This window comes from Echinococcus granulosus (assembly GCF_000524195.1).
Source record: "Echinococcus granulosus chromosome Unknown EG_S00054, whole genome shotgun sequence".
Lineage (NCBI taxonomy): Eukaryota > Metazoa > Platyhelminthes > Cestoda > Cyclophyllidea > Taeniidae > Echinococcus > Echinococcus granulosus.
The window spans coordinates 290,454-311,268 of NW_020170434.1; the positions used below are offsets into that span (position 1 = coordinate 290,454).

A 20,815-nucleotide genomic window follows, 5' to 3' on the forward strand; every position below is an offset into this window, starting at 1 on the left:
TAGATTTGATAACGCCTAACAGATGTACAACAAAGACGTCATCTGTCAACTTTAATGACATTTAGGTAAGAAGGCGAAAAAATTTCCATGTCTCGGTAACCTGTTAATCCATACCTCTCCCTGGTGAGTAACTAAAAGAATATCTTGACAAGTGAGTAAATAAGTAAATGAGTTAATCGTTGGGTAAAAATAGAGAGTGCTTAAACGGAGTGTGCCAAACTACAAGTTTATAGGTGTCAAGTTGGCAGGTTGGATCATTCACGGGATGGAGACACCACTACCTTTTACCAAGGAGGCAACAAAATCTCAAATAGCCGATCACCTCGATCCAGATTTCTGGATTTCAGAAGGCGTCACCGCCTTCGACTTCAGAATTACACCCTCCCTAGATTAGGTCGTTCCTTAAGCCTAAAGATAACCACGTATCCCCACAATGCAAAATATTTCCTAAGCCTTCCTGGATTTTCAAAGCCCTTACGATTAAGTGGAATGCTAAGGTGACTCCTTAATGTTTGTAAATAATTCACTACACCTTATTCATTATTTTTGCCGTCAATCGCTTACTTAGTAAATACTTTTAAAGCTGATTAAGAGCATACTGGCACCGACTAGCCTACCGGCCAACAAGTAACACCTAAGAGAGAGATAAAGTGAGACACCCGATGACAGATTTAATGGAAAATGGATTAAGTCTCTTCCAAATCGACGTTGTCCTCGTTGATTTCTTGATCGAATGCGGCAATGATTCGATACAACCACAAAACACTCTGTTTTGTTGTCGCGCTGTAGTGTAGGGTGGAGACAACACAGAGTTTGCCATTTTGTACTTGTATTGCCATCAGCGAAGGCAAATTACGCTCCTAAAATGAATTTAAGTGAGTTCTTCAATGCTATTGGTTAGCAAATGGGGCTTTGATCTTTCAGGCTAAGTAAGCAATCAATTGACCAATGGCGCCCCAATAAGCCGTGTTACCTAACACCTGTATGGTCAGTCTAGTTTCCACTGTAGAAGACCATTTTCCTTCCAGTTAATGGCAATAAAATTACATAACTAAGTGCCTAGCTACAATTAACTTTGGGTTTGACAGTAACGTAGTCATTATGATAAGCTAGCTCCACTTTATTCGTCTTAAGAACTAGTTAAAGATGGGCTGCATTTTAAACCTACCGAGAGAATCTTAGAAACAGTCTGTTTCGCTGGGTAGTCTCGAAAGAGATGTAATAGAGCATGCGCTTGTTGTGGAATATCCTCCAAATCGCCCTCTTTTAAGGGGCTTAGATCATCGGCACTCTCTAGACGGTGATGATGGTGGTGATGGCTGCGGTGATGGTTGGGCGGCAAAACATCTCCTGTCAGGTCCACTGGCCATATGCCAATTCCACGTTTGTAGAGTGCGTGGGTGAAGCGTTGAGAGCACAGCACATTTGCAACGAAGTGAGCGGTAGGAGCAGCTTCGTCATCGTGGAGGTAAACAAGCAGGGGCTTCACCTGCTACTTTGCAGATAAAAGGGTAGACAAGTACCATAAGCCTCCTGATATTTAAACCCGTCATTTATGGAAGGTATTCTTTATATTACTGCATGATTTAGCAATATTTACCTTTTCTGAATTTGGCTCCAAACAGCGGATCAAAGCAGTGGAAAATCTTGTTAGCAAGAATGGTGGAAGAATGGGTAAGCCGGAGATAAAGTTATCTCGGAAATTGGTCCAAAATTTGTGCATTTTGTCCACCACTTGCTGATGTAACGGGGTTCTAAGGAGCGGCACTGTTTCACAACCCTTCTCGGTGGGATAGGTGAAGCTACTTTCTGAAGGTTGGGCGGAAGATGAGCTAGTGCTGGATGACCTCTGAAAACTACCTGCTGAGTAGGGAGGAACTGGTGAGCCTTGTCGTGTTGATTGAAAACCTAAAAAGGACCAAAAAATAGCTGAAAGTATGTGGAAATGAGGAATAAATACGGATAATCAACTTGGAAGGAGCCTGGAGGACGGTTTTTAGGGTAAGATGGAACGAACGATCTAGATGGAATTATTCTTACCGCCTAGATTGCCAGTCTCTCTGTTCTTCAACACGATTAGAACAGACTCGCCTCTGAATAGGCAACACTAGTAAGTAATGCGCTACAACTGGCTCACTCTTGCCATACTACTGATAACATATGCATAAGTAGGATCCGTAATTTAATAAAGTCACAACTTTAAATTTTGTGGAACTGGCGATTATTTCAAACTTACTTTTAATGACGTTTTTTGTCCTCTCCTCGAAGATCTTTGAAGGCTCTTTCTTAAACGACTCAAATTTGACCTATTGCGTGGAAACACAAGGGGAAATCTTAATTAAAACAGATAACTAAAAATATCACGGAAGAGCAACCCCTTCTTGTCATTAGATCAATGACGTTTAGTGATTAGAGACAGACAAAAGTTGATGGCGTTGTCGGGTTGCCACATTGCACTGACCTGTGATTTGTGCGGACTTGTTGTTTGTACACAGACCCTATAAGGCGCAGGCATACGTCAAGCCCTCGAAACAGAAGTCTCTCTTCTCATAAACCATCGGTTGAATGAACTTTATGGGTGTAAGCTGACCTTGTCTAATTTACAAGCCAAGCTTAATGCAGGTTCACGGGTCAGGAGGTGCGTTACAGAACTCAGCTAACAGAAATGTTTTAGCAACACTGGTTCTGGTGATGACTTACCCAACGGATGGAAGGAAGGCTTTTCGTCGACACGCACCTACAATGCCAACCACGAGGATCCTGGAGGGCTAGGGAAAGAAATGTGCGCCCCACGCCGTACCGTACTCCTAGTGCCACACTTGAAAGTCCATTGTTATGCTCTTTCCTCTTTCTTTTAACCCTTTTGCAGTGTATCCTAACGGATCTGTGACGTTAACGGACTTCATACGATTAACCCACTTTGCCGCATTTTAAAAGAATATGTATATCTTGTGTGCCGTGAGCGGCCAATGACTTTGTTTTCTAGGCGCCCTTCACTCAGCGAGGACCAAAAAATTACGTTCAAGATCTACCTCCTCCAAGCTTTTCGACAAAATTTCTCGGCAAATTGATGGGAGTAGTGGGCCAATCAAAGAGAGGCCCAATTTCCGCACGATCACACAGGAACTTCTGTTTCAAAGGACTAAAGTGGCTGGTGAGAAGATGTAGTGGGGATGCCGTCCCACCTCACATTAAAACATGCAAATGGGCATTGCCCAGGGCTAGGAATTTTACTTCAAGTGGCAAAGAGATTTATAAAAGCAGAACTAGTATCAAGTTAATAGCTTCTTGGTGGCCTCAAAATATGCCATGTCGTCCGAGATATCTGGTAGGCCAACATCGTGTGCTGATGGACTTAATAGGTATCAGTCTTCACTTAGAAGATCATTGTGTGAGGATGGAGTCATCCGTGTCCCCAACATTCAGCCGAAAGTCCTGCTTACACAACCTGAACTGTTCCTATTAATCTAATCAATGATTTCCTAGCTTAGAGGCAATCTCCCGAAGTATTTATCTCACCTCCTGTTTCTCATAAAAAACAATCTTTCGTCGCCCTTTCTTCTGCGCCTCATCGGTTGATCTCGAGGACTCCGAGGAAGACGCGCCCAAGTCGACGTCACCCTTCTTGTCACCCTCGTAGTCATGGAAATGTGCCTGTGTCACTAATTCCATCCACCGAAGGGTTCGCTCCAAAGAGCCTCGAAATTCGCTGCATACCACATCGCCCCTTCTTTTTCGACCAATGGCGACAAGGCGGGGGTAGTCATTGTGCTAGAAGGAAGTGGTGTTGTTCAAAAATACCGGGAAAAAATTAACCAAGGATAGTTTTGAGTGATTAATTAATAACCGCTCACTTATTGGGGATAGGTAACAACACCTTTCTTAAGGTACAAAGTAGTAAATAAAGCATCTGCAACGCTTCCTTACTAGTGACCTTCAGCCCAGTGCATTAAAAATAGCGCTACTTGAACTGAGCCGCCTTATCTACTTATATAAATTGAGTAGCGCGTTATTCATAAGCAGATTTTACTGGACACCACTCATGGAGCCACTGCTCAAGCCGAGTTCCACGGAAGGCTGCAGCCAGTATTCGCCGATGCTCAGAAGTGGCACAGCTCCATGGAACCATCTTGATGGCGCGTTCAATAAGGAGGCCGTTGATAGTGGTGGGAGTCATTCCGATCTCCTGAATACAGTGTGAGGTCATGTCAACGGAGATGTCATCGCCTCCGTGGTAGTCTCGCGTGGGAACCTTCTTTACACCGCTGCAGAGAACCCTACTGACAAAGTTTCTGTTTGAAACCGGTTCCTTTCCGAAGAGCATTAGAATGATTGGAGGCCACTAAAAGTGGTACAGTGAGGTTTTTAAACCACTGGTACAGAGTCTGCATATAAATATATGGATAGTTTTGATGTCCAGCTCGAAGCGCGGATGCTCCAGGGAATGGAGGTATTCTCTCTTGATCTCTCCAGTCGCCTTGACAAGTCAGTTAAGGGCTTTACAAGCTCGTCTGCACACCCAGGAAACGAGCTCTGCCAAGGAGTGCAAACCTTTGAAGTCTGATATTTGATTTCCCCGCCTTCGTATAGAAATAATCAGCCACGGTAACTACTAGCAAAATAATCAGGTCAGAAGGTCAACTTAGATTAGGTAATCCTTATTAATCATCGATGATGCCTTTCACAACTTCAAAAGGAGTTCATCTCATTAGTATTTAGCCTAGAACCTTCGAAGACTGAGGTTATTTTGATAACCTTGGTATTAGAATTCTTCATCCTGATTGGTTAGCAGATGTTTTAATGGAAATTAGTTAGAAGTGTGAGTTTATGATGAGGAAAAGATAAATAATAAATTTTTGACAAGGAAGATGGTATCGCAAAGTTGTCAACGAGGCAAGTAAAAAATTCTTTGGTAGTGCTTTATGGGAAACAAAGTGGGAGCTTTCTGGGAGGAAACAAGTAGCATATTGCTTGTTCTGAGAGAGGAGTCCATAAAATATGGCATCTAGAAACACCTAGCGCCGCATAAGGCATTCACCGACTTACTGCACATCCAGGCGCCCTTTTAACCGCTTCAATAGCAGCAGAAAGAGGACCATTAAAGAACTGTGGCATTTCCACAGTCCAGTCATTTGACGGTCGGACAGGAGTATCTACGAGGGTGGAAGAGATGGTGGAGTCCAAGGACTCCTCCATAGTATCCAAAGTATCCGTGAAGGTCTCCACGGAGGTTGTCTCGAGGCTTTGTAGGCAGAAGGTGAGGGCTTTTACAAAGAACTCCGGCTCCGGTTTCACTGTGGAGGCTTTAAAAAGAGTTTAAACAACTCTTGAACATCTTGGAGCGTTCCCTGACTCTCACTGTCTATCAAATCTCCTCAATCGTAAGAACTACTTCTACATTCCTTACTTCTCTTTTCCATTGTGAAATATATTATCCAGTTAACTATTTTAAGTGATGTAAATTAATAACAGATGAAGGCTTGCATGGATGGGATAATGGTTGAATGAACAGATGGAAGGACGGACGGACATCCGGGAGTCTAATTAGAGCTAGTCCAGAGCCAGGCCATATGGAAGGATGAATGGACAGTCCGACAGATGGATGATTAGTGGACTGGTGGACGGATTACTCATCCTAACATTAGCAAACTATACAACTAAACTCAAATATAAAGAATTCTAAATCAACCACTCGAAGAGGAGGCTCTTATACACTTTAAGCAAACAACCTGGCCGACCTACTCTGGGTTGTGCTCTTCTCCTGCGACGGTTTTGCTTTCAGTCTCACCACGGGTGACACAGAAGGCACCCTCTTCAGGTTCAACCTTGAATACCGCGAGTCCGGATTGGTGTGAAGGAAGGAAAGGAAGTGCATTCCAATTGCATCGCTTTTAGTACCAACCGCATGAGAGGCCACCGAACACGTGACTTTTGAAGCTTTCATCTTCTTACGCGCATTGCGTGTTAGTTTTTTACTCAAAGGTCGCTAGATATAAAGTTGGTGAGAAAAGTGGTGTCAAATTCCATTAGCTTTGTAATATGGAACGACCTTGGAAATCGGTATTTGATTGGTTGCAAATTGGGAGATTTAAGTGGGAAAATCAGTTTGCAATATACTAAGAAAGCAAAAAGGTAAGTATTACCTTTGAAAGGTTACCGAAGGTTTTCATGAATGTCTTCAAAGCGACGACAGGAGCTCATGCATTTGAACAAGCAATTTGAAAATGCAACCTTTCGGAAGGAATCACGTGAATCCCATTGATTTGCTTAGTTTAAATACTACAGAGGGGTTTGTGACACCGCCTCAAAATTGACTGGAGAGTGCTGGAGGTAAGTTCTATCCCTGTCTACCATAACCTGGTGTTTAGCTGTGAGGGCAAACTTGGATCCTGTCCCCTTATCAAGCAGGATACCTAGGAGGGATTGTGGCCTCAACGCGGACAATTTTATTGCCTTCCTTTGTGAGTGAAATTGGGGGTAGAGAGGGATGAGACAACATGTACGTCTGTGACTGCACGCCAAGACTCAGAGCTGTACCATTCTAGCCTTTTCGTGGGTTTTCAAGTGACCCCGACCTTCAAGGCCAGCTGCCCCTGACATTGGCCAATCAGAGGAAAGAAACGAGAGCGCGAGTTTTGAGGCGTTCCAAGATGTTCGAGAATTGAATTCCGAAGGAAAGTTTTTTGGTTATCGGAACAGAAATGTCGTTTAAGGGGTAGAGACCACAACATTAATTTTAAAAATTTTAATAGGTTGTAAACTCTGAATTATTATTGGGATAAGCTTTATTGCCTACCTGTTTTTCTCTTTTTAAAAATTTGTACTTCATGTCTAATTATCCCTTTGAAGAATAGAGTATTTAGCATGTTGTGAACGGCATGCGAAGTATCTTCTGTACGGTTTTGAATGACATCTTTAGAGCTGGAAGTGTTTGTTATTATAAGAATAAAATTAGGACCGATTGACAGACAGGAATTATCATGACTATGTGATGAGTTCCGGGAATCAGCTCGCATCCGTGAAGCTTGCAGAACTCTTTGTCATTCCTCCATTCTGTGTCCATTGCGCATCCATCCCCCCTGTATTCATTCATCCATCTCGAATCCATCTAGCCTTCCGTCAATCTCGGCTTCATTGTTCTTTTAGCTAGGTGAGTTCGATTCTTTTAAACAACCAAAACGAGTGAGTCATATTCCTTATTTTTCATCCCTTCAGGATTATCACATCTCGTTAATAGTGTTGCTGCACCTCCCTACTTTTAGTAAACTTTCTCCGCCATGCCATTGGTGGTATAAAAAAAGACTTAATAGTCTTGAACCTCTCAATTCCTTCGTATTTTGCGTAGCCCGTTTGCATGATTTTCTGCCGCGTGGTAGAGGTTTCATCGCCTGATTGGCTAATAGCCCCCTAAATTATTCAAAGGTACCAGATTAATCACTCTACAGGTACTTTTATCTGTGTGACACACATGAATTGGGTGAATTTTTGATCATCCTGCTTGTCTTCCTCCAGACTTTGAAATCTGGTACACCACATCCTCTATAGAGTTAATTACTCTAAAGCCTGTCAATTTTCAGGTAATTTGTCAATTAGAGGGAGGAGCAGATACCCATAAGCTCGTGTATGTGCTGTCTAATCAGCCTTCAAGTAGCTTTAACCCCATCTTCGGCCGCTTTTTAAGCCTCTTCAACTACAATACTTCTGCCCTCCTTATGGTTGCAGGCGGTGCCATTTAAAAGGTCGAAGGAATTGTGGACAACTCTAAAGGGGAGATATTTCACTTTCCATATCAGAAGGGAGCTAAGTTGTCTTCTTGGTAGACCCATACCAACTGTGCATAAAAACCACGTCGTCGTGATCAAATGAGAGTGTCTGCGACCCAAGCAAACGTCTCCTTTCTGATATTCCAGAAGGTTCCTTTTAGTGCTTAAATCTTCCTCATTTTAAATCGCCCAAAACACGCGTCCCCATTCACCTCCCCTGATTGGCCAATATTACCTACAAGAGAGCTAAGAATCAGTAGATAAACAAGTTTAATCAAAATATTATAAACAGGTTAGAATGGAACTGGCCCCGCGATTTCAGTAGTCAGACGGAAATCACGCACGCACTCATCTTCCTGCCCACCTTTCCCCGCCCCACAGCCTCTGCCCGGCTCACTCACACGGGTCGACAGACAAAGACATCCTCAAGGAGGTAGGATGAGCCCCATCTCATGCTTAAATGCGAGAACAACTGACCTCCTAGTCAGAAACAGTCCATGGAAAGGATTGTTAGCGTTCCTCATGGGCACTTTTTTACCCCTCTGGGATAAAAAAGTCCATCTTTTCCACTCCATGTCAGTCAGTCAGCAAGCAGAAAAGTCCCACCCTAAAGTGACAAAAACAGATTGATAGCCCTCAAAACCCCTGCTTGTCATCGGTTAATGTATGTCGTTTGGGCGTGGCTCGTCTGCACAGTCGCCAGAGCAGCTGTTGCCACCGCGTTGATGCCAGTGGCAAACCACTGTATCACCACAATGAACACCCTCCTCTAGATGCTGGAAAACAGATAAGTCGGGCAGCCTCGGGAGCTCTGGAGGCTAGTCTCACTCTATCCCTCAAGTTGGCAGGCCAAAATCTCATCCACTAAGTCCATTGTACTAACAAATTTTGAAGGAACACGTAATTCTTGCCGCTGACAATGAGGTGAATGTGAAAAAAGTGCACTAAATTTGCCCTCACTTGATACCGAAGGTGCCTCCTTGCCAGCAGGAGAGTTGTCAAACCTTGGGTCACAGATTGTGTCTGAGAAAAAGGGTTACAAATTCTTTCTACACTTGCACTCGTCTTGTTTTGGTCACCTCCTCCTTAGCTCGCCTGACGGTTGCATTTCGATGTTTTTCCTCACTTTTTTAGGTCTGCTTGTCGATTCAGTGCTACTTTTCAGCCTTCAATTTTTCTCTCATTTCGTCTTACCTTATAAATTTACTCATCCTCATCACTACTGGCAAATTAGGGCTAATTTTCTTAATTCTTTTAAACTCATTTTCATAAAAATGGGTATATTTTTGAAGAAGGGAGGCCAAAAACAGACTCTCAGTTCACCACCTCTCTCGCTCTCTCTCTTGCGTTACCCACAAAAAATATTGTTTATTCATAAGATGCCTCCTCCTTCTTCTTTTGCTCCCCTTCTATCGTCTTTCCACTGTCAAACAGTTGTCTTCCCTCCGGGGAGAGGGGGAAAAGGATCACAAGCCTCTCTCCTCCTCCCCTATTCTAATTGGCTCTCCCTAAGGTCATGTCGTACGCATGGCAAATAGAGGAGTGAATGTTTGCTTGTATGCCTTCAATGACTCATTGACTCTCTCTTTCTCTCGCACTCTTGCCTTTTTTGCCACCTCGGTGTCTCAAAAAGGTCTACAAGACAGGAGACAGCAAGGCGGGAAAAAACATTCGCCCACCAGTTATGATTCATTTGCTCTCTTTCCCTTCCTCTCCTTCCTCCTGCCTTTTCCCATTTTTCGCCGAATCCTAATGCACTTTCCTCAAGGCCACTTTGACTAAGGGGATGTAGAAATGAAATTAGCCGAGGCAGAAGAAAACGCGTCGAATTGTAGGTGAAATCTCCCTGCGTGAGTCTCTGAGGTGAATTACTTGCTACGGTTTAGGTGTTCTGATTCACTGAGAATTAGACCTTCAACAACATTTATCAAGTAGTTTAAACTGGGTTAACCTGTCTACGGCAGTATATACTGAATCTTCTTATCACGCATTGATTGGGACATGTTCGAAGAAAACCGTTTCGTCACATATATGTGACACTGGCAAAGTACTTAGGGGAAAAGGGATTTTAGTATTTATTTGGTAGATAACCGCTAACTGCGTACAAATTACAACGCACAGGAAAAGGAAGGACAGTTTGCTTTACTATGCTGGTGGTCCTAAGGTACTTACTAACGAGATGCATCATTTTCGGGGATTTAAAAAAGAGTCAAATGAGGAATAAAATGATAAAAGAGTCCAGAAAATCCGAATAGTTTTAAGACTCTCCTACTATACTTCCCTACTTGATCGAATTTGGGCCATATGATGGCGGAGATATGTCTCGACAGGCATGCCCTGGGTTGGATAGATCTGCTGGGGGGCCGTGACTGACAAACACACAGTTGACCGTCCTTGAGGTATTTCTCACCATTCAAGTGGTGGAGAGACCCATCACCATACGGATATCTGTGGGGTCACATTGTTAGCCCTTCTTTGAGCAGAAAGAGCATCATCTGGATTACCGAAGTCCAGATCGAACACGCCTATGACTGGCTGTCAAGGCGGTCATGTCAAGACTCAGTCCGGCCGGAAGGTCACCCATTAGCAAAATAAGTCATCTATAAGGATGTGAGGTGCGTCTTTTTACCCTTGTGGATGTAATTATAGAAGTGTAGAATTTCATTGCACACACCGTAGTCTCTTCACCATCTTTTTCCTCTTCATCTTCGCCATCATCTTCTTAAACCAGCCTTTAGAGGTGGTGACTGATTTTCATCATCCACTCCCATAATCATCATCATTATCATCATCATCCAACTTCCTTTTCTTCGTCACATCGTACGCTTAAATGTAGCCTTCTAGGGAGGCAACGCCTCCTCCAGGCATTAATCCCTCCCTAACACGGAGGAGTTCATGTATACATGACTTCTGGAGCCATTCTGCAAAAGATAGGCAAAAAAGGACATTAATGCCGTGTATCATGTCACATAGCAGCTGATTTTACATAAACAAAGGAGTGGACCGCAAGTGGAAAGGAAAAATTCCCTCAACCCCTCAGATGATATACTACTGAAAACTTAAGCAGTTCACTTGTCACAAATGATTATTGAAATGAGATGACCCAGAAACCGAGAGTCACACATAAGTGACGATGGAATAAGTTGCGTTAACTATACTAACTCCTCAATCCTTCCGTGTTCCAATCACCGTGTGCCAGTTTGATGTTTGTCTGAGCATGACTTGAGCAGTACAACGCTTTGTTATTATTATGTAAGGAGTGATGCACTCCTGGACAAATCTGACAAATCGGATTTCAGGAAAGTAAACTGTTCTGACTTTGACAGTGAAGCAGAAAGTACGACCAATCAAGTAATGAAGAAAAAAGAGGTAACTAAGGGACTAAATCCTTATTCCCAAGTGAACAGTCAACCAAGTGGGTGGCTTTGAGGGTCATGGGCTGGTGAAACTTGGACTTACCTAAAACGAAGCTAAAATGACATGAAAATTGTGAGAAAACTCTATTTTGAAAAATTGGAGTCGGATTATCTGCATTTAAAAATTTGACATAGTGAAAAGTAACGAGGGGTACAAAATGGAAAAAAATTGTGGCATAAAGCGGTACACTGATCACGTCAATGCCGGAGCATTCAAAGAAACCACCACCTGGAATCCGCACGGTTATATGGAAACCACCTGTGAATTCATCCATTCATCCATCCGTCTACTCACCCCGTTTACACCCATCCATTCTTCAATCTATCCGTCTATTCATTTTTTCGAATGCTCTATGTTGTCGCGTTGGACGGTGTGTTTGGAAATGGGGAAGTTCTGCCAGTCCTTGATGTTAGGGAAAGGCTTACCACCTAATTTATTTTTTTTTCACCTCTTATTCTGTGCATCACCCAGGTGGATTTCCAAAAATTTTTGCATTCATGGTGACCCTCAAGGTCATCCGTTTTGCATCCTCTCGGGACTGCAATTGCAGGACCTTTGTGGTGAAGGTTGCCAAGAGTCATGCTGCCAATATCTATGCGTATCTTCTAAATGCCCACAACTAGTAAGTTCGTCTCTTTCGGCACTGATTTTTCTCACCTCGACAAATTTATACAACCCTTGTTCTTCAAATTTTATGCCAGCACATTTTTTGAATAATTCAGGCGAATCCCCAAATTATCCTAGTTGACAAAACCTCCCTTTCTGAGGCAGTTTTGACTGCGCTATGCGCTCACTCGCCAACAAAGACAAAGAGCGTATTCCACGCATGCAATCGCTTTTGTCCTCTTTGCGCGGCAACGGAAAGCAATTAATCAAACAGCATCCGCTTTCACTCCTCTCACCACCGCGGTTTCACCGTTTCGAAGGCAAAATTAATTCACTGTAGAAGAAGTTTATTCTTGAAAGCTTTCAAAAAGGAATTTAAAAACGATGAAGGAAATGTGGAAGACATCACTGGTAGATGAAATAAGTGATAGAGTAGCCAGCTGGGGTTACAGGTAGGTTCTAATTAGGTCGAACCTGCCTCCATCACTTCCTCTCCGCATGTGAATGGGTGCGGCCCCTTAGAGTTCGGCGCAGCTTCACTCACCTTCCAAGCTGACCAATGGAGTTCTACTTGACGATCTGCATCTCTACTGCTTGATCGGACAAACCGCCTCTCTCTCCGCCCTATTGCTTCGTCAAATTTGGCTGGCTTCAGGCAACACACTGCCATCCATTCAAGGTAATCGAAAGACTCAGCGACTTGCAGATTTACATGAGTTGTCATTGAATATTGATGGACAAAAAAGATGATGTGGCTGATCCCAGGTGGACTGATGGTCAGATCAGCGACAGATGAGTAGATTAGAGATGGAGAGATTTATGTATGAATAGAGATCTAGATAAGTAGATGGAAGGATCGGTAATAATAGTAATTAATGAAGCCGGAATGAGTGTATGGAGAGAAAAAAATTAAATGTATCAGTGGATGGTTGGATGGATTCGGGATGGGAAGGTACCAGTTGTGTTATGATTCAGCAACCATTTTCTAGGATTTTAGACTCAATTTCTCCTTCTACCATTCATTTAGATTATACTTTTCGAATAAGCAATCGATTTTACCAATAAATTCTTTTCAAATTAAGCCGGCCAATGAGGTGCCTTGCTTACACGAGGCCGAACTCTAATTGGCTAATTGTGATTAATGGCCTAGACGAAGGGAGATCAGAAAAAAACGAAGCACTATTTGCTAATTCATTCCAACTTATCATTTTTTTTAGCTTCGTGTTCGTGTTCGTCTTCATCATCTCCTCCTTCACCATTCATTCTATTGGTGATAGAGGCCAACCTCAAGGTCATGCTGGCTTATGCTGATTGGCCGTATCTAATTCCCCTTCGAGAAATGTCTAATCGTTCCATATTAGCTACATATGACGCTTAAAAATAAATTAGCCTGAATTCTGGTACTGTTTTACCCGCGAATTTTATTTACTGGTGCAAGATAATTTCGTAATTTGAGAAGCCATTCCACATTATGCTAAATTTTTGCTAATTCTAGTTCTAAAATAAAATTCATAAGTTGTTTTTCTTGTAGGGAAAATTATTTACAACTTCTTTTTCTAAGTTAACTCTTAAAAAGAGAAGGGCTATAAAACGAATTGCAAAAGTGGCATACGGTTATCAGCATTTCATCTTCATAGAGATTAAATTTGCGATGGAGAGAAGCATCATTAAATATCTTAGAAGTAAAACAACCGAGATAATTCAAATGCAGCGGTATCGCTTGGATATCAATGTTCCGTCTGGATCCCCATGCAATGCATCCGATGGAGAGCATCGCTTGAGCCACACCAAGCACTAATGTTAGGAGGAGCAGTGCTGTTGTAGTTCCTCGTATTCTGAATTTCTTCATAGGTTTTGCTTTGTACTTTATTCCCCTTTCATAATGATTCAATTGCATATCAGACTCTTGCCATACGTGTAGACACCAGGGCTCCAGACATCGCTCAATTCCCATAAGTAGTGTTAAATAAGAAAAAGTTATTCTAGCTTACAATAGATTGTTGCTCATCAGTCTATCAGCGTTGCACTCTATCTTGCGCTTTCTATCACTTCAACTTCTGACAGCTTTTGTCATAAATGATCGGTTGAATGAACCAAGCAGAAAAGTGAAGGGCGGTATGGTGTAGAGGGAAATGCCTCCCAGAAATGGTTAATCCTAGGGATAATTAATCAAAAAGGTAAACAGCGTATCATATTGAGGTGGAAAGGCGGTTTCGTGACAGTGATCTCAACCGAGAACCACCCAAACAGCTGGTATCCATCCACTTGCGTTCAATGGAGAGTGAAGCTTCATCTACTCAGTACATCTAGCGTGTAGGCAAGGTGAAGACTTCTTCTTTCTTGAGGAACAGCCAGAACTAATAGGTCATTCAAAATCATGAAAATTTTGTAACTTTGCTAGGATGTGAGGAAGAAAGAGGAAGGGAAGAGATACTCTCTGCTCCACAAACTCCATAAACTTATGTCCTTTTTAGTCATCTCGGAGATCACAGTGAAAAAACGAGACACTAGCAGCTTATAAGAAAGGCCATGTTGTCAAGAGAAGGGGCTACAACACGCAGACACTCAAAACCCGCACCGCAAAGTGTCGGTTTAATCAGGTGGCTTCCTTCCATTATCAGTGTCCTAGCTGAGGCCTTTTTTCTACTTCGGCTATAGCTGGTTTGCTTGTCGGGCGTAACCGACCATGAAACAAGATTGTGGATGGTATGATGAAATCCAGTCTTGCAAAGAATGATGTAGCATTAGTTCGAACTCCAGGACATCGTGTCATCGGCAAGACTAAGTGTACTAAGGAGGAGACTAAAGGCCAGGGCCTATTCATCAGCAACCATATTCCATGCGTCAATTGCTTCCAAGACGTTGGAACTTGGCCTTGATCTATGAGGTGTCATCAAGCAGATGTGAGAAAGTGAGGAATTGTCAAAAGATGGCGCTGCTTTACGCAGCTTGCTGTGGACCGCCGTACAACTAACCGCGCATGGTGAAATATCGGCCACGATAAGGTGTGGTGACTGGTTTACCCAGCCAGACGTTACTTGCCGCTACCATCAATGTGGCATCAGCGATCTTCCCGAAAGCGGATTAGCCGAACAGGCAGTCATACCATTTGGAGGATTGTAAAATTCTTTAAGGTTAAAGAGCACACCGAGTTAAATCACACGCTTTAAATACACACAACTTTCCTAGAGCCCAAATTTAATGCAGAAATATACACGAAATTCTCCACAATTTTTGACATACCCAGTTCTCTCTCCTTTTTTACCCTGGCTCGGTCACGCTTTATTTTTTCTCTTCCTCTTTGTCCTTCGCGTTAGGGTTCAGACAATTTTTTTGGAGGAGGAAAGAGGAATGGAGGGAGAGACCGAGGGAGCGAGAGGGAGGGGACTACTTCTTCACGGGATCGCTTCCACGAAACAGTAGAGGACTGTCAACACTGTCAAATTGTCGTATCATTAAAAGCCTTACAGAAGCCAAGTGACAGAGTGGTCTGCGCCACTGTCATAATCTGAATAGCGCACAATACTACTTATTACCTAAAAAGCAACTTCGTCTGTTCTTCTGCTTGCGCTGGTGACGCTATTTTACCGTATAAATCCCAGACTGAGCCAAACGCCGTGCCACTTTCTCCTGAAGGAAAAAAAAGACCAGCTTCAGCATTATTTCTGTTACACACAACCTTAATTATGCATCAATTAAGCCCGTAGATGGTACAAATCACGGCTCCACGCCTATGCATTTTTAATGTGTCAACCAAAGACGTGAGCTTTGTTCACCTCTGTGACCTTGACAGACAGGGGTTGGGTAGTCCACTCATTTAAGTGTCTCTCACGTCAGGTGAGTCATGAATGCATGGATGAACTTTTTAGACCATTAAATGAAGCGATGCTTTTTGTTTTGGCGTCAATATAAGTAAAGACACAAAAAAATTCACACCTCAGTTTTGTATGAAAGTGCTAATTTGGCTGTCCGACAGTTGTCAATTAGGAAGCCTTGAAAGGCGAACAATGGAAGCCTATGACATTGTTTCTACCTGAGGGGTGGGAAGACGATTTAGCCTCATGCATCACCGAGGGTATATTTCACGACCTTTGTGGGTTGCCAACAGATCGCCAACAGATCACCAAGTCCACTCCACTGTTCCACGTTTTTCTTGACCTTTTCACACGCTGAAGATCAGTAATGGCTAACTCAGACCCAGTCATGTGCAAGCATCATTTCTAAAGTTGGAAGGTCTCCTTTATAATTCATTGAATTAAACAAACACGTGAAGTAGCGGAGATATTGACGTGTGGGGGAGAAATATTAACTGGAAAAAGTGAAAAAATCATCGAGACGAAGGTGAGCAGGCGACTTTAACTACTAATGTAATGTCCAAGTTAACGAAAGTAGACTTCCGGGGTTGTCCACTTTACTTCAACACCTTGCCATAGAGGAATTTGTCTTTTAAACAGAAGGAGATGTGTAATTGGGTATTGCCAAACCGTCACCTCACGACACCTTCCCACTTTATCCCATCGAGGCTCTACATGCTTTGTGTGTGTGTGGATGAACAACAGGTGCTATTGTTCCCTTGCTTAAAACGATTGAAAGCTACCTACTTGATACAATAACTCGAACAGTTTGCCTTAAGTTTGTTTCTTCTCGGAAGTAGTGTATCAGTTACAAGAGCGTTCACATACTGCCGCAACAACGCACCACCTCACTTTCCTTGCCAGTAGGTGAAAAGCATGGGAACTGGTGCTTCTTCATTTGCCTTTTCTTCCCAACTTCCCCTAGTAAATCTCCACGTATTGGTTGTCACCTCTTCTTGACGGCTTTAGATGACAGAAAAATGGCAAGTTGGAAAATCAAGGTGAGTAGAGCTGGATTTCTCTTCCTTTTCCGCGGCTTCTGGAGATCATTGGAGTTTCACAAGATGTTTTATGTCTTGTAAGTACAATAAAATCTTTATCTTCTTGTTCATTATGCTTTGTAATCAATCGTGTGTTTGATTGGGACCTGATTAAATAATTTGTTTTACCATCGCTTCCTCCCTCAAACCTGATTGGTTGGTTAATTAAAGAAATTTAACGGGAATTTAACACCTAGTGATGGAGAATTTTATGCACTACTGATATATGTGTACTTTTGTACCCATAAATAGGTGCAATTATGACTTATAAATGCTACTTATAAACGCCTACATACATATATACTTATATGTGTGCTCCACATTTTAACAGAAAGGCCCAAAAATATTTTCTTGATTTGAGATACAAAACCTATGAGCAATTTCCTATGTTTGAAATCTTAGTATACTTCTTTGGATTGTCCTTTTCATTAAAATAAAGATGAGTTGGGGAGCTATCATCACGACCAAAAGACACTCAGTCTATCAGCTAATCATAGGCTTTTCTAAAACCTTGAGGATTGGATAGATTTTAATGTACAGTTAATGCAAAAGTAGGTGGAGGTTGATTTCTGATTCTAGTTTGATGGGAATGGTATGATGATGGATAAAATTGGAAATTGACAAATCGAGTTGATGGGACCGATGTCAATGTGAACGCCTGAAGTTGATGTCAATGGCTGCCAACCCATTCAACCACCCCACTTTTGTCTGAGACTCACACCCGTCCACTAACTCCCACATCCTCACCTGTCTACTGAGCATGATCTAGGAGGATCCCTCTCTGGCGATGCAGGCACCAGCAACCGAGTGTCAGCGCTTAATCAGCCTCATCCATAATGCCGTTTTGGCTCGGTCCAAAGGCCAAAGACTGTTTCAAGGTGGTCAGGCGTCTTTTAATCTTTAAGAGCTGATTTCAAGTTGAATTTGGCATCCTCCTTTTTCGCTGTTCTGTTAATACACCATTTTTATCAACGACTTCCAGCATCCTCTCATTTAATCAGATGAGAGGATGAATAAAACGGGGAGACAAAAGGCCTGAGGGATGACTGTGAGAGCTTGAAAACAATGCCGTCAAGAAGGGAATACAAGCAGCGACAATTGAAGTCATAATTAATTTATGGTTTTCTTTTCCCTTCTGAAGAATCCAAACGAAGTCATAGAATTTAGGATAAATTTAAATGAACACAGCAAAAGAAAATAAATTTGTGGGTTGCAGTTCTGCTCAAGGCGTGACCTGATTGGCTCCCAGCCAATCAATATAAGAGAAATTTGAAAAGCAGCCAATCATGGACTTCGGGCTGGTCATCCATCCAAAAAAATACTGAGATGAGATAAAAAAGTAAGTAAACCAGCTGATTAGTCATAAACAATGCATTGACTGACCAAAAATACGGTCTGTGTGGCTTTTCCTTGACTTGGTTTAAAAAGGGCGTGTTGAGACTTGTAAGGACACGTTGCGATGTCAACTGCACTACGAAGCAGAGATGTGCGTCATCTTCTTGGCTAAGTGGATTTTTTAGTATCTTTATGCGATTGGGGCTGTCAATCAATTGGTGCTTCACTTGCGGTGCTCACTGAAGGACTCCGTGATGAGAGAGCGTTTCAACATGTTCTACCAACGAACACACATTTCCATGCCACACAAAGCTTCATTCCCTCGGGGTTAGGCTTGCTTTGTCAAACAATCCGGCCTGAAGTGATCCTCTTAAGTGGCACTGCTTGAGGCAAATCGAGGGCACGTGAGAGAAGCTGAAGTAAGTTCTGGAGGAGAGCAGATGTTTTGAATTGTTTCTTGACAAGGAGACACAGATGGACTTCTGATAAGAAGTGGCTAATGGACAAATTTTTTTAGCAGGTCAAACGATAGCCTAGCCGCCACACTCTTCTGAAACATGCGGTGCTTCACAATTCAGGTGAGAGTCGGAGGTTATGCAGTCATATTCTCCAGGATTGTCGATCTTTTCTTCGCTTTTGTCTATCCCGTACCTTATAAAGCACTTCATTTACGACAGTTTGCTGCCTGATTGAGTGACCGACTTTTGCAGCGTATTCCAAGGTTCACTGAACGAGCTACGTTGCTATTGGTGGCATTGAAACGATACATTCACAACTAACACACATGCGTATCTCCAAGGTATACATTACCGCATTCCCAGAAGACTATCCTTCCTTGTTTTGTGTGTGATTGTGTTCGTAGTAGACTTTAGACGGACTTGTTTACGCGGCAGAGATCAAACACTTCCGGTTGAGATCTCTTCATTCATCTTTAGAAACACCCAGGTGTAGTCAATGAGTAGTAGGGAAGACCTATTCCTGCAAGACAACCTGTGGGAAATTTGCCATCGGAAAGGACAGAGGAAAGTGGGCAATCCCTCATCCTCATCTCCCACTTTTGCCACCTCTTTCTGGTACCTAGAGGACGGGCTTAGCGATGATTAGGCTGATAAATTACGGAGGGTTCTGTTGAATAAGTTAATTAGTGAGGAGGTAAAATTTTATTGAAAATATCCGCCAAAACTGACAATACCTGTTATGCCTCATCTTCCCCAAATTCCCTTTAGAAAGAGTAACCAGAGTTAAATAAAGAAAATCATTTTGTCCCTCCTATTCTACTTACTTTGGCGGTTAAACTGTTCCATTTTTGGTGTTCTAGAAGTTCCCACAAGTTCGTCTTTCTGCGAGAGTTTCCAAAGCCCTTAGCGGCTAGCGCTCTCGCTGGGTTCCCTCCTGATTAGCTAATATTATTCACGATAAGGCCAAGGTCATTTAAATAGTTTCAATTGGGTAAGAATGAGATTGGCCCCACATCACCACCAGTCAGTCGACGGTCATGTTAACAAATTATTCAGATGCTCCGGTCACAAAGACGACTGCATTGAATGCTTGCTGGGATCACAACGGTATCCACGAGCTTGGAGACAAATCAACCGATTCGTCCACTGAACAGTCTTCGAAATGCCCTGGAAGGTCATCTTTCTCATCCCTACCTTAGAGTGAATCGCAATGTTTAATTTTGTCTGCAGCAGAGATCATGAAGAAATAATCGCCTCGTAATCCGACCACAAAAATATGCAAAATGAAATTGTTTTGCTTCTGATTTTGCGATCTTGTCACTAAAACAAACAAAATAGAGGAAAAGTTTAAAAAAAATACTGCTTAAAATAGTTAAAAATAGAAGAAGTGAGTGTATTCAGTAGAACCAAAGTAGGTGCCACCTCGCTACTTAATTGGGTAATAAGTAGTTTGACTCCCACTTGAAAGCACACATGCGAGCACTTGCATCCATCCCCGCTTAACAGTCGCCGGACCAGTCACTTCAACTGACGTCTGGTTGACGGTGTTTATCACAACGTGAAAGATGATAAACCATTCTCCGCGTCTCCACTTTCCTCACCCGCTTCACTTCCGCCCCCTTCTGTCAGCACACCTGTCAATTAACAACGTGGTAGACACTAACGCGTTCACGCCTGTCCACCCCTGTTCTCACAGTCACAACGCTGGCCCAGTTTCTAGAGCGAAAGGGAAGCCATGGGTAGAGAGGCATAGCCTCTTACATCCGGTTTTAGGCACTCACTTCTCTCACGAGGATTAGGCAGGGACAGGTCGACGGTTGTCATAATTTCGTTCATACCATTCCATCAGTCTGTACAGTATCCGAAGGTTCGAACTCTACGCTTATGGTATGAAGGTCTGCTACTGGTCCTGGAGCCTTTCAGTTACTTAATGAGGAAGACCTTTCAGTCCGGTTCTTCCTATAGTATCGTCAAAGTTAAAAATGTGGAGAATTTAAACATTCTCTCAGATAATTCAAAGAAAATTAATTTATTCGGTAGTAAAAAATGTCAAAGTCATTCCCAGACGAACGAACCGATTATTGGAGAAAGAGGATGCATAGATGGATGGATGGATGGATGGATGGATGCGGGGTGGATAGATGTATGGTGAAGAGGCAAGCAGCTGGTTATGAATGGGTGATCCCGAGAAGACTCTCCGCAGACAACAATCCGAGGACAAACTCTCACTTATGGGTTCTATGCAACACTAGCTGATAAATTTGCCGAATCGCTGATTGACAAGAGGATATTCGCATTCATCCAGACGATATCAGGAAAGTTGGCCGAAATGGAATTTTGGT

The 20,815-nt window shown here is 42.7% G+C and overlaps 1 protein-coding gene across 1 annotated transcript; it reads right to left on the minus strand. All coding sequences in view use genetic code 11, as the record gives it.

Moving 5' to 3' along the window:
* Positions 1-686: 686 nt before the first annotated feature.
* On the minus strand, positions 687-5,944 carry EGR_06282 (hypothetical protein; the record flags this gene model as incomplete). The annotated part of the gene is made up of 8 exons (XM_024495531.1): positions 687-860; positions 1,169-1,489; positions 1,601-1,908; positions 2,237-2,306; positions 3,520-3,771; positions 4,031-4,342; positions 5,047-5,303; positions 5,743-5,944. The coding sequence occupies 8 exons, from the start codon at positions 5,942-5,944 to the stop codon at positions 687-689; spliced, it is 1,896 nt and encodes a 631-aa protein (XP_024350054.1).
* Between the last annotated feature and the right edge of the window lie 14,871 nt (positions 5,945-20,815).